The sequence below is a fragment of the Peromyscus eremicus genome, chromosome 20, assembly GCF_949786415.1.
Source record: "Peromyscus eremicus chromosome 20, PerEre_H2_v1, whole genome shotgun sequence".
Taxonomy (NCBI): domain Eukaryota; kingdom Metazoa; phylum Chordata; class Mammalia; order Rodentia; family Cricetidae; genus Peromyscus; species Peromyscus eremicus.
In genome coordinates, this window is record NC_081436.1 from 35,537,769 (window position 1) to 35,551,621 (window position 13,853).

General features: G+C 47.4%; 1 protein-coding gene across 1 annotated transcript in view; it reads left to right on the plus strand.

Moving 5' to 3' along the window:
• Window positions 1–1,056: 1,056 nt before the first annotated feature.
• The window catches only part of Kcnq3 (potassium voltage-gated channel subfamily Q member 3), a 296,401-nt gene continuing 283,604 nt past the window's right edge, over window positions 1,057–13,853 (plus strand). The window contains exon 1 of the mRNA XM_059247045.1: window positions 1,057–1,445. Within this exon, the coding sequence (XP_059103028.1) occupies window positions 1,057–1,445 (389 nt within the window). The remainder of the gene's footprint in view (window positions 1,446–13,853) is intronic.

A 13,853-nucleotide genomic window follows, 5' to 3' on the forward strand; every position in this document is an offset into this window, starting at 1 on the left:
TTCTCAGCTCTCTGCCCACCTGCACGTATAAAAGGCTACCCAAAGACTACTCGAAGCAGTAACCCCCATGAGCCCTGAACACGAACATTGCCACCACTGAGCCAGTGGGTGAGGTGTGCCCTTGCCTAACCCAGCAACTTGGATTTTTACCTCCAAAGACAAGCAGAGGAGGTGGAGATGAACATAAAGCTGCAACCAGTTTCTGCCCACCCCCCTTTTATTTTCTCCTCTCGCCCAAGGGGAAACCCCAACGCCCACGGGGTTTGGGGAGCTCCTGCGCCACCGCCGCATCATTCAGGACCCAGCAGAAGCAGCAGTAGAGGCCTCAGCTCTGGCGATGAGAGTCCCCTAGGTTAGCTTGGGTAGGGGGCGGCAAGGAAAGGCGAGGCACCGCCTGGGCCTCCCGCAACCAAGGGGCGGGAACGATGGAGCCCCACCCCTGCGAAGGAGGGAGGGAACCAGAGAGCGCTGCGGGTGGTGAGCGCTCCGCCCAGGCGCGCCTGCTTCTGCTGCTGCTACTGCCGCTGCAGCGGGGCTAGAGCTAGAGCGGCGGGCTGGGCGCGGGCGGGAGCGGGGAGGAGGGAGGAGGCGGCAGCGCGTGTGCCAGGCGGGCGGGCGGGAGGGCGGCTGGCACAGGGCTTGTAAATAAACTGCGATGCTGTCTCGGGCTCGCCGGCCCGGGTGCCGCCGCCGCCGCCGACTCCCGGGAGCTTCGGTGCCAGGCTCCCGCCGCCGCGCGCCCTAGCGCCACCGCGCCAGCCTCGCGCGCCCTCGCGGGGCTCCCCGCGGACCCCAGCTCCCGGCGCCCCTCGGGGTCCCGCGGCGGGCGGACCCGCTCGGGATGTGACCCCTTGACTCCCCATCCGACCTCCCCTGCCCCCCGGGAGGCCCGCCTTTGCCTGCTTTTGGGGGGGTGGGCGGGGAGGGGCGCGCGGATCATGGCATTGGAGTTCCCGGGTTTGCAGCCGCTGCCGCCGCCTCGTCCACGCACCCCAAGCGCCCCTTCTTCCCAGAGCAGCAGCGGAGAAGGCGAAGCGCCCGGTGGGGGCGAGGCAGATGGGGCTCAAGGCTCGCAGGGCGGCGGGGGCGGCCGGAGGCGGCGGCGGCGAAGGGGGCGGCGGAGGCGGCGGGGCAGCTAACCCCGCCGGAGGGGACGCGGCGGTGGCCGGCGACGAGGAGCGGAAAGTGGGGCTGGCGCCAGGAGATGTGGATCAAGTCACCTTGGCGCTTGGGGCCGGGACCGACAAAGACGGGACCCTGCTGCTGGAGGGCGGTGGCCGCGAAGAGGGGCAGCGGAGGACCCCGCAGGGCATCGGGCTCCTGGCCAAGACCCCCTTGAGCCGCCCAGTCAAGAGGAACAACGCCAAGTACAGGCGCATCCAAACTTTGATCTACGACGCCCTGGAGAGACCGCGGGGCTGGGCGCTGCTCTACCACGCGCTTGTGTGAGTACCCGGCCGCTCGGGGCGCCCTTTGGCGGCCGTGCACCTTAGGGTTTCGGGGCCAGGCCTGGAGGTGAGGAAGTGTCTGTGGTTTTGGCCACTCAGAAGCGCTCTCTGGCTTGGGTTGGAGGGGGGCAGGGGCGGGGGGATCAGTCTGGCTTTAGCCCATGGTTTTCTGCTGTGTGACTGAGAGCAGCTCCTTCATGCTAGGGTTTAAATGAACCAAACGTGGTTCCCGAGCTGACTTCGAGATTTGGACTGGCGAGTGCGCGCGGGTGTGCGTTTATGGTACCTTCTGGGATGTTGTCACAGAAGCTTAAAAGAATTAGGTGAATTTTTTCTACTAAATGTAGCAGTTCAGTAGGACAAAAAACGGTCCTCCTATAAGCACCGTTTCTTCTTGGGGTGGCTAGCTTGCTTCTCTTGTGATAGCCACTCAATTCAGATGATACATCCCAGAGTTGAGGACAGTAGTGTGCACACTGCCCATAGTGGTGTGTGTGTGTGTGTGTGTGTGTGTGTGTGTGTGTGTACACGCAGGCTGGTGTTACCTTGAGTGTGCTACTCTTCCTAGGGCTCCATGCTGATGTCAAAAAGGACTTGGTTTTGCTCTAACTGGGGGCTTGGACAGGCCAAAATGCAGGTCTTTGTGTTCTGTTAGGAAAATGAATAGAATAGGAGAGGGGCGGGATTTCCAATCTTAGTCCAAGGGGTTGAGGTATAGCAGAGCCAGAGGTGGGGTGAGGCTGGAACATCCCTATGGTTTCAGGGTTCAAACTCCCATAGTTTAGGTTCTGCTATCTCCGTAGCTTCAACTGTTGCCCATCTATCAGCTTGGCTGGACTATGGCATTGGGCACCTGAGAGAAATGGTGGGAAGTTTGTCCCCAGGGACTCCTCTAGAAATAATCTCCATGCTAGCGAGGAGGTAAATGCCAGGCCAGAAGGAAAATGGAACTCCAGATGTATCGATTCGGGGCTGGAAAATACACTCATATTTTAAAGGGAAGAGAGGATCCTAGCAGAGGGATTCCCCACCTAGGGCTGGAATTCTGACTGTCAGAACATCTGGGATGTGACAGGGCGCTTCTTGCTACCACCTGCTTCCTGGCTTTGGCTTAGGAGCTGTATGGCTGTCAGGGTTTGGGCAGGAAGTTGGCTGTGACCTTGACCCTAGACCCTTTCTATTTTAGGCAATTGGTTTCTCTCCAGTTGGCCCTTGACTGACAAAGAGGGGAAGAGGTCAGGGAATGTCTTCTGTTTGTTAAGTACCTGTCTTTGAAGGTTGGAAGAGCTTTTCCTGATTTGGCCACCAGGTGGGGGCGTCCACACAGAACCTCAGATTTGTGCAACAGGTTTCTTCCAGGTTACAAAAGCCTTGAAGAGAATGCATCCCTGAAAACTCAGGAAGCAGCTGGAAGAAGGAGGAAGCACTTTGCCAGGGACTTGGATTTGGGTTGGTCAACCTTTGATCCCTGTGTATTTGCAGGTGTTGGGAAGTGTCTGACCCAAAGCTTAACCTTCGTAGTTTTTTCATGGTGAAGTAAGATTAAACTTGCGTTCATCCCTTGGTCTCTAGTATCCATGTTCAAATTGAAATGAAATAAATGATGGAGTATGTGTAGTTTTAAAGGGTCCACCAAATGATGAGTGCAGATCTCATGTCCTTTTGCATAAGGATGTGTTCCATGTGTATTTGATGGCTTTGGAACCTGGGGTTCCATTGAAGCTTGCTGTTCCTTCTTTCTCCTCCCATCTTTCAGAGCTGGCACCTGCAGCCTTGCCTTGCCCAGTTTACTAAAGCCTATTGTAGCTACAGTGTGATTTTGTTACCATGTTATTACTATAGAATTGCTCATCTCTGAGAAATAGGTTTGTAAGTGCCAAGCCTATAGCCTCAATTTCCCAGAGGACCGAGGCAAACCTAAGACCACAGGAAGTATCAGATATATACAAATTTTGTTTAATTCTCACATGATCATAATCACCTGATGATCACAATTTACGTTGTATGGATGAAATTCAACAACTGCAAGAGATAAAATCAGTTGTCGAGGAATGCAGGGCTAACGTTTCTAAACCTCACATCTGGTTTTGTTGCTGAGCCCGGATCCCAATTCTGACTTGGGGTATTTTGCTGAACATTGCCCATTGGTAACACAAGGCTGTTTGTAATCTGTTTGTCTAGCTCACGTAGGAAATCCTAACAGGATCGTAGAACCCAGGAGCCACAGTGTTAGGAAAAGGTGAGGTAGGCTGGGTTGGTGCTAGGATTTGTGGCTTCTGATAAATGGGATGCTTTATAAGGAAAGCTCCTCTTGGGCTGGATTTGAGCTCCTATTACTTAAGCAAGCTTACTAAGTGGATGCATTTTACATCCTTCCTCGAGCTCAGAAGGAGCTTGGGCAAGGGAACACAGCTGAATCTTTATTGATGATTCAGGATTTTGCAAGGGCTTAAAATTCAGACTTTAAAGCATCCATTATCCTGTGTTGGCCTGTGGCTAATGGCAGGAGGGGACCAAGAAATTAAGTTGACCATGAGCTCACAGTCTAGTGTGCTCTCTTTCTTTTATAAATTAATCAGGCCCGTGAAGTATTTTATCTTTCTCTCCTCTGTCCTAAAGATAAAATACAAGAAATGTGGAAATCAGTCATCTCTTCTGCCTTGCTTCCTATGCCTTAAAGGCCCATCCCCTGCTTCCTCCTAGCTATTTACCTTCAGTGTGGCATGGAGCTGGTTTCACCACCTCCAGGAACCTTTTTCAAGACTCCTATCTGGCCCCTATGTCTTCTCCAGCCTTAGAGTTTTGTGTGCTACTTTGAGTTGATGTGTTTGCATGTCTGCCCTGAGGAGCCAAGAGCTACTTGGGAGTAGGGAGCTGTATTGTTCATTTTTAGCATTCTCAATCCCCGGGAGGCTATGGAACCCATGGTGGGTACTCAGTAAGCATTTGCTGTGTGGATGCATGGCAGAATTCTCTCAGGACTCTAGTTAATCAAGACTTTGCTGTAACAGCCTTACCGTTCTAACAGCGACAGCGGCGAGCAGCTGGAGTCAGCATCACAGGGTTTTAATGAGAATAGTCCTTGGGAACATTGGGCTTTGGCAGGGGTGGACAAGGTAGGACCCTTGTCGGCTTCAGGAAAAGCTAACTGCAGCCCTGTCTTCGTCGAACTTGGATATTAGAGAAAACATGCTGGGTTCCGAGTTTGCATATGTGACTTGGCAGGACCTAAGTAGGAATGAATGACCTGGAAGCTGAGGATGGTGGTACAGCCCCACTGAAGAATGGTTTCCAAGCTTAAACTAGCATTTATGAATATAGTAAGCCAACATTAGGTACTCTGTATTCAGTTGATTTTGTATAGGACTCTACTTTGAAGTCATGCATACTTGATACTGTCATTGTTCTGAGCCTGTTAGTAGAGAGATGCTGGCCTCATCTTGGCATTGGTGCTGGCTTGGCACTCTGAAGGCATCCTGTTGCTCCGGCCATGTCTTTGCAGCCAGCTGGGTATTGTCTCTTTGCCACCTGTTAGCAAACCAAAAGGAAAGGATTTGGAGAAACACCTGCTGCTGCTTTCTGAGGGAGGCTGGCTTCAGACATCTGGCAGGCAAGGCTGGTTGCTTAGATCCATTGATTCAGCCTGGCTGGTGGACTTAGCCTGGAGAGTTCACCTGGGGCTCGGGATTGATGAACAACACATGGAATTATCGGCGTTTGATAAATATTTTCTCTTTTGTGTATCCTCTTGACCATGTTTAATCTACCACCTATTTGTACCTCTCCATAAAACAATCTACTTTATGACTATCTCACTTTATTTTTATATTTATTTTCTCATCTCCTTGCCTTCCTCCTGGCTCTTCTCTTAGGACATTTTCAAGCTACTTAGGTGTGTGAAGAGGCTAGGTAAGGTGATGGTATCCACAGTCCATAGTATTTTGTTTTTGTCGTTTATTTTTGAGAGTGTATTTTAATCACATTGTTTCTCCTTTCTCTTTCCTCCTTCCAAACTCTCCCATACACCCCTTCCTGCTCTCCTTCAAATTCATGGCCTTTTTTCATCAATTGTTATTAAATGTATATATGTATTTGTACATATGCATTCCCAAATATAACCTGCTTAGTCTGCATAGGGTTCCTTCTCTGTATATTTTCAGAACTGACCATCTGGCATTGGATAACCAATTGGTGTGCTCTTCCCTCTGGCTCTCTCAGCTTTACTCAGTTGCCTCAGTAGGGTTGAGGCCTCATGGGCTTTTCCCCATTTAATTTGTCCCATCTGTTGGTGTCCTCCTTGGTCAGCTCACATTTGGGTGGTCATCTTGGTGAGACTTTAATGTGTATAGCTCCTGATGTTACTAGGAGAGACAATCTCATAGCAAAGTCCTTGATCCTTTTCATTCCCTCTTCTACAAGGTTCCCCAGGCATGCGGTGTCAAAATGTCTTACAGATGTATCCATTCGGACTGGGCTCCACAAATCTGCGTATGGCTTGGTTGTGGTTTTCTGTAGTGGTCTCCATCTTTTGCAAAGAGAGGTTTCCTTGACGAGGGGTGAAGACTTATTGTACGTATAAAGAGAAAAGATTGTTGTTAGGGATTATGCTCGTTTAGTAAATTAGTGATTGTAGATTCTCCACCAGTAACCATAATTTTACTAGCACTGGTTAGGTAGCCTAGGCTTCCAGTACCAGGCATGGGTATCCCTCTTATTGAGCAGGTCTTGAGTTCAATTAGAGACCAATTGGTTACCACCAAGATATGTGTGCCACTACTGCATCTGTATGGTTATTGTACCATGCTGGTTGTTGTGGTTCATAGGCATCATATCTGGGTAGGACTGTTGGCTGCCTGCCTACTTTGGAAGCTCACATGGAAAGCTAGTCCTCATGGAAGGGGAACTCAGGTCAGTTCCAGCTTAGGGGCCTCTGGACCAGCCCATAGTATCTTACCTCTAGGCAGTAGGAGGTTAGTGCTGTGACCCTCACAAGCATGTTGCCTCATAGTCTAAGTGATGGGCCTAAGTCCACTGGGGCTTGTGGTGGCAAGGAGGGTGAGCAGAGCCTTGCTTTGACACATGACTCTGAAGCTCTGAGAAACTACACCGTTGACCCATGCTTGTGGAGGCACAGAAGTGCAAGAACTGGAGTCACATGGGAGTCCTAGCCCCGGTGTGGCTAGGCCTATGTTCATTGTGTCATAGTTGTATGCAGTACAGAGTAATGGAAGAGGACTGAAACACCATCACCTTACATCGGAGCTTTCGATCTACATTGACAGGGAAGCCATTGGGAATGGCCAGACCTTCCCAGCTTTGACACATTTGTTAACCAGCCAAAAGATGGTACCTGAAGTGAGAACTCTTGAAAAGTTCCACCTAAACTGAAGTTATGAAGCTTGTGCATAATGACATACAATTTACCCTGTCCTCTTCTCCTGATGTAATTCACCATGTGAATAATCCAGGTAAAGAGAACATATGTGTGTGCTGTGTTGCCTTTGGAATGAAATGGATTTTCTTAGATCCATGCATCCTCTGTATGGACCCTGCCACCATTCAGTGTCAGGATTTGTCCTACGATGGCAGATATGCGGTGCAAAAGGTGTACTTGCTTGCTTGTTTCACGGCTGCTTAAACCACGCCCCCCCCCCCCCACGTGCCAGATCTTGTGCCTGTTGGTGGAGAGATGAGTTGCAGGTTTTCCTCTTTGGAGTCAGAGACCCAAAACATCATGGTTTGGGCATGTTATAAAGAAAAGAACAGAATTCTCAGAATTCTGGAGTCTGGGGTTTCCAAGACCTCTGTGGTGACAATTTCCTAGCCAGGTGAAGATTTAGTCTCTGTTTCCCAGATGATGTCTTGGAGGCTGTGTCCACCATGGGAGGAACACTATGCCCTCACTGGTAGAAGGTGGAAGGGTAGAAGGACCAAACACATGAAGCTTCTTTTTAAAGGGTGTGAATCTTGCTGACAAGGTGGGTGTGGGGCCGGCTTTTATGACGTCATCATTTCCTAAGGTTTCCACCTCTTGATACCATTACATGGACCATGAAGTTTCTACACTGGACCTTCAGACCATAGCATCATGAGTTTGTAGCCTTGTGGTATGGAAGGACCTTTAGACTGTAGCATCATGAATTTGTAGCCTTGTGCTATGGAACTTCTCATTCAGTCACAGAAGGATTTGAAGATTTCATAATGTTTTCTTCAAAGAACAAATTGCCTGATGACCCAAGAACATGGTTGATTCTAGATGCTATTTGCAGGTAATGAGTAATTCCTTGCGCAGTTGACTTACAGAGCATCCTATGTGTAGGTTCTGGTGTTGGCTTTCTCCTGCTCAAGATCTCAGGATTGCGCCCCTTTCTTTCCCTTCTCTCTCCTCCTTTATCAAAAGGCAGATTAAATATTCAGAAATCCTTCAGAGCACAGCCACATTTTAAGGTAGCTAACTTGGATGTTAGTGACAGCACATCATAATTTCATTTGTGTAGTTTACGATATCACATCCTGGGCACACCACCATCTGCTCAGCGTCAGGGTAACCCACTTACTGTTTTAGTCATCATGACACTAGGAGCAGGTACCTCCTCAAAGATGCCTGGGATCTAGTTTTCTGGAGCCAGAGTTGTGCCAGAGGAGCTGGCAAGCCAAGGGCTTCTTTGTCAACTTGTCACTGGGGTTTAAGCTCATTTCTTTCTGTTGTCTCCTTGGACATCTGTTGTGAAATCTTACCCAAGAAGACTTAGGTCCTAAGTTGTGTCCAAATGGGAAATGACTGAGATCCCAATTATGCATCTCTATCCCTTTTCCTCAAAGCCCAGCCCTTGCTTTGCACTTAATTTCATCCTACATGGATCAGTTACAGATGCTTTTCCTCTTGTTGATGCCAGTTAAATGAGCTGGCTAAACAAACAAGCAAACACAGCAGAGCTGACTTCCCTCAATGATGGACTGAAGGAACTAAGACGAAATGAACATTTCCCTCCCCAAGTTGCTTTTGCTCCAGTGTTTTATCACTGCAACAGACAAGCAGACTAGAACACAGCCTTCCCTGCTGCTCCTTCACAGGGTGGGCACACTTGCAGGGTTCTTACTAAAGTCTCTTTCCTTTGGCTTTGCAGCTGTCTTGTGAGAAAACTCAAATCCCATCCAAAGTGCAGTCCTATGTGATGAGATCTTCCATTGCACCTCAGAAAGACAATTTGCTCTGAATGTGTTCTTTCAAGAGCAAGCTGGGTCATTGCTTGGGGCTGTGCTTTCCTCTTCATCCTTGCGCTGCTTTATGAATGAATAAGTATGAGTGATTGGACACATGGACATGGCTCCAGGTGTCCCCTTGTTGAAGAAGTCCACTCTTCCTGTTGACCGCATATGGCTGATACTCTCTTTTCTTTCTCCTCCCCTTCTTGTCCAGTACTCTACAAGAATCCTATGAAATAGTCTATGGTCTCACTGAGTTTTCCTGCTAGGGCATTCAAAACTATCGTAGTAATGACAACTTGGATCATACTCAAGTCTTCTGTGGGTTGATACTACCCACTTGCTCCTTTCAAGGAGTCCTGATTTATTGACATTAGGGACAACAGCTCCTAACACTTCTTTGGTGGTTTCTCTGCTCCGAGTACACACTCTGGATGGTTTTCTTAAAGTGTGTTTAGGAACCCACCCAGACTCTCAGCTTGAGTCTCCTGATGATTTACTTTGTAGACTCCAGTAAGTCTCATTTTTCTATATATCCTCAGTTTTCACTTTCGGAAAATAGACAAAGTGTCCTCTGTCTTCTTGATGGTTATGGGGTTGGAGGAAGCAGGGGGGATGGCTCTCTGGCCCATGCTGATGTGGGTACTAGGTTGTGTCCCCAGAAGGCCACTGGAAGAAAACTCAGTGATTGTTGGAGCCCAGTTGTACTCTCTTATTCCCTCCTTTGTGAATTCCTTCTAGACGTTTTCTTTCCAATGACTTTCCTCCCTGAAGTTACGATATGATGGGCACCTTGTATCTGTCTTTATGAATAATGTCTTTGGGCTTGAGAGATAAAAAGAGACTTTTCTTCCCTTTCTCCACCCTTCAAGAATCACCGTTTACTTCCTGGAGCTCATAGTGTCCCTGTGGGGAAGCAAATCCAAGGACAATTGGAGAAAGGAGGAGTATGAGGGTTTGAATATGAAGTGTCTCCAGTAGGCTCATGCATTGACTTAGTCCCCAGCTAGTGATGCTATTTTGGGAGGCAGTGGAAGCTTTAAGTTGGGGTTCTGCTGAAGGAAGTAGGTCACTGGCAGGGAGACTTTCAGCTTTCAACTCTTGTCTTGCCATCTCCTCTTATCTCTCTCTTCTTCCTGACTTGACACCAGGTCCTCAGTCTTGCTATCATGATGTTCTGTCTCACCTCTGGCCCAAAGTTCCAGGTGACTGTGGGCCCCCCCCCCAAGTCAAATCGTTCCTTCTTTTGAATTGTCATGGGGATTTGTCACATGCTCAAAGTCTGACAAATATAATGAGTACAACTGGGGAAACGGTGAAATAAGGTAGGAAGGCAGAAAAAAAGGTGTATGCCATCAAGCACATTACCCCTGGGCTTGCTTAGGCTCAGTCTCTTGCTAACTTGGGGAGGCTGTGTGCATCAGACCAGGAGGACCCTTGAGCTCCATCCAGCTTAGGGCTGAGGTCGGGGTCTGTGAAATCCCTTGGTCAGAAATGCTTAGCAGATGTCCATGGTGTTTGGAAGTTGCTAGAAAGGATGTGGTAGGCTGCTCTGTGCTTGGCTCATAAAGGAAGATTGTTGTCTCATGATTCCTTCACAGAGAGAGCTGATTTCTCAGTGGTTCTTGAGTAAAGGAAGTTTGGAGGCCCGAGGACCATGGTTGTTCTGTGGTGTTTTTTTTTTTCCTTCATTAATTTTTCATTTAGTATCATCATTCATGAGAAAAAAAGGGTCTGAATTAAAAGTATCTTCAAACATGTGGGTTTGCTGACAGATGTCTCAGGGTAGCCAAAGCTCTTCCCAAAGGCCATGGCAAGTAGTTCTCAAACAGCCATGAAGCCTGACCCCTGCCTGCCTTCTCTGGGGTAAGAAGCCGTCCCCTTGCTGGGTTTTGTGATGTCCGTGCATGGCTACTTCTCATCAGATGAAGCAAGAGAGACGTTTGAACAAGCACAAGCTGCTCTGCTTCTGAGTGGCTTTGTGATACTTTGAGAGAATGAAACGTCTTACTAATTTATAACATGAAATACATTAGTGGCTTCCGATTGCGTCTACACATCCTTCTTGAGAAGGTAACAGGATCCTGGGTGTGAATTGAGGGGCTGGCACTTCTGCCTCTTGCCTAAACTCTGGCACTGAGGTAACCACAGTCCCCTTCGTAGTTGAGGGTTGCTAAAGGAAACATTGAATTTTTTCTTTGGTATTAAGAACACCTTCTCTGGCTGAGAAGGAAATTCATGGGAAAATCATAAACCATTGGGTTTGCTCATGAGGCTTGGAACTAGGCTAGCTGGCTTCCTCAATGATCTATAGCTGACCATGACTGTCTTGGCATTTCCAACCGACGTTTGGCTTAGCCTCGTGAAAGGAAGGGAGTTAAAACTGACATTAGAGGATGTGGAGTTTCATGGCTAGAGCTGTGGGAAAACTTGGTTGAACTGTTTGAAGAGGAAGAAGATGTGGGTTTTAGCTCTTTATATCCTGCGTGCTCGAAACCTTGCATTCTCCACCTCTCAGACCCTAACGCAGCACACAGCACACCGTATCCTCGGCCCTGCTGCTTACACAGACACAGTGCCAGTCTCAAGGGGTGTGCAGAGCCAGTTTCAGAGCAGACATGGCACAGATTAATATTGGCTTTGAATTCTGGCTGTGTGGTATAATAGTCCAATATCACTGAATAAACCACTAACTAACCTAAAGCAGATTCCTAACCTACACACTATGGGCTTGTGAGTTCAAAGCTTTGGGTGGACTTAGTAAGTTAAGTAGTCAATGAATGGCCATCATTTTCCTTTTCTTACCAGAATCTGCTTAGGCAGGAATAATTTTGGCGAAGAAAAGCACTGGTGAAGTCAACATTGTTTCTACTTTAAGGGTTATTTTTGGTGATACATTTCTGTTAGACAATACAGATTTGAAGTTTCCTCCACGGAGGCAAAGGAAAGAATTTATATCGAGGAGGAAAGAGATGTGAGCGAGGCAAAGGAAAGAATTTATATCGAGGAGGAAAGAGATGTGAGCAAGGATTCTACTGTTGGTTCATGTTGCCTAAGCAAGCAGAGGTACTTGAAAGAAACACTTGTCCTAACCATACAACTTTCAGGTGGCCCAGGACTACTGAGTTAATTGTACTTTATTCATTTATTTCGTGTGTGTGTGTGTGTGTGTGTGTGTGTGTGTGTGCGTGCGTGCGCGCGCGCCTGTGCACACACATGTACAACAGTGCACATACAGAGGCCAGAGGACAGTTTGCAAGACCCAGTTCTCTCTTTGCACTGTGTGGGTCCTGATGCCTGAACTCAAGCCATCAAGTAACGGAACATTACTCACTGAGCCTTCTTCCTGGCTCCTGGGCCTGAGTTTATACAGCCATATTAACTTACAGACACACCGTATACTGTGCCTTAAGAAGCGGAAGAGGTGTCTACAAGGTTCTAGCTTCACTTGAGTGATTAATTGGGGATTTTCCTGGAATGAATGGCAGTGATTTAATCCCCTTAAAAAATGGATTGGGGGCTGAGGAGAGGGCTCAGTGGGTACAGCACTTGCAGCGCCAACATGAGAGATCAAGGTAGGATCCCCAGAATACATGCAAAGCCAGACATGGTGCACTTGTCTGTGATGGGAGGAGACAAGAGATTCCTAGAAGCTTTCAGGCCAGCTCGCCTGGCATATACAGTGGTGAACAAGAGACTCAAACAAGGTGGAAGTTGAGGACCAACACTTGAGATTGTCTTCTGACTTACACACACACACACACACACACACACACACACACAGTGACATGTGTGTACACACACTCTCACATATCCTTCTCATTGAAATACACACAGATTTTTTTTTTTGAGTTAAATAGAAAACAAAACAATTTTTGTACAACGCTTGTTTGCCTTTTTGTTTTGGCTGCCAGGATTGTGGGCCAGTTTTGACTCCACTGGAGTAAAGACCTTGTAGATTTTTTACTTCTAGTCTCCTTCTTCCTTTAGATGTTTTTCTCATATGTTTTCATGGACTGCTCTTCCGATTCCAGATGCTTTTTGATGCTTGCTATTTCCTTTTGTATTCACCATTGTGTTTTATGTATTTTCCCCATGTGCCTTAGTCCTCTGAAGGGACAGGCTGTTCTGTATGAACACAGAGCCTGGCACATAATAGGAGCTCAGTTAATACTAAATATTATCTTCCAAATTACAGCTATTCCACACAGTAAAAATCTGATGAAGGCTTAAGGTTATGTCTTACGTCTTCTCCAGATACTAAAACTGTGTGACTTGAGCTAGGTGCACCTGTTCATACATGGCGTATGTGTAGGCAGGGGTGGGTGGATGTGTGGAGGAGGTGGAAAAGAGGGAGGGAGAGAGAAAACTTCAATTTCCAGGTTATAACCATAATAGGACTTCCCCTGATCCCTACCACACCACCTTTAAAAAATTGATCTGCTCTACCCTGGTTGCTAGGTAAGCCATTTAAAACACTGATATTTAATCCCTATAACAGTATTATCAGACATTTAGGATTGGCCCCTGTTTTATCAAGGAGGAAGTAAAGGCCAGAAAAATTGTTTGTCTTTCTTGGGATTTGGCTTTAGACATTTTGAATTCAGGGGCAATCCTGGTGTCTGTACCAGGCTTTTTCTTTGGGCCCCAACCCAGCTTCCAAATCATGACACAGAGACTTAGTTTTGAATGCTTGGCCTAGCTTAGGCTCATTTCTGGCTAGCTTTTTTTTTTTTTTTTTTTAAAAAAAAAAAAAACTTAATTAACTTGTTTCTCTTTATCTACCTTTTGCCTCAGGGCTTTTTACTTCCCTTTCTGTATATCTTACTTTCACTGCTTCTGGTGTCTGGCTGGCTAGTGGATGCCTGATTTCTAGCCCTGTGCATCTCCCTAATTCTCTCTTCCTTCTTCTCTTGTTCCTTCCTCAAGCCTAGATTTCTCCTATTTATTCTCTCTACCCGCCAACCCCGCCTATCATTTTCTCTGCCTAGCTATTGGCCCTTCAGCTTTTTATTAGACCAATCACTTGCCTTAGGCAGGCAAGGTGAAACAAATGCAACACATCTTTACATAATTAAACAAATGCAGCATAAACAAAAGTAACACATCTTTACACAGTTAAAGTCATATTCTGTAGCAAAACCAAATCTTTGCCTGGTTAAAATAATATTCCACAACAGGGGTCAGAGGATCTGAGCT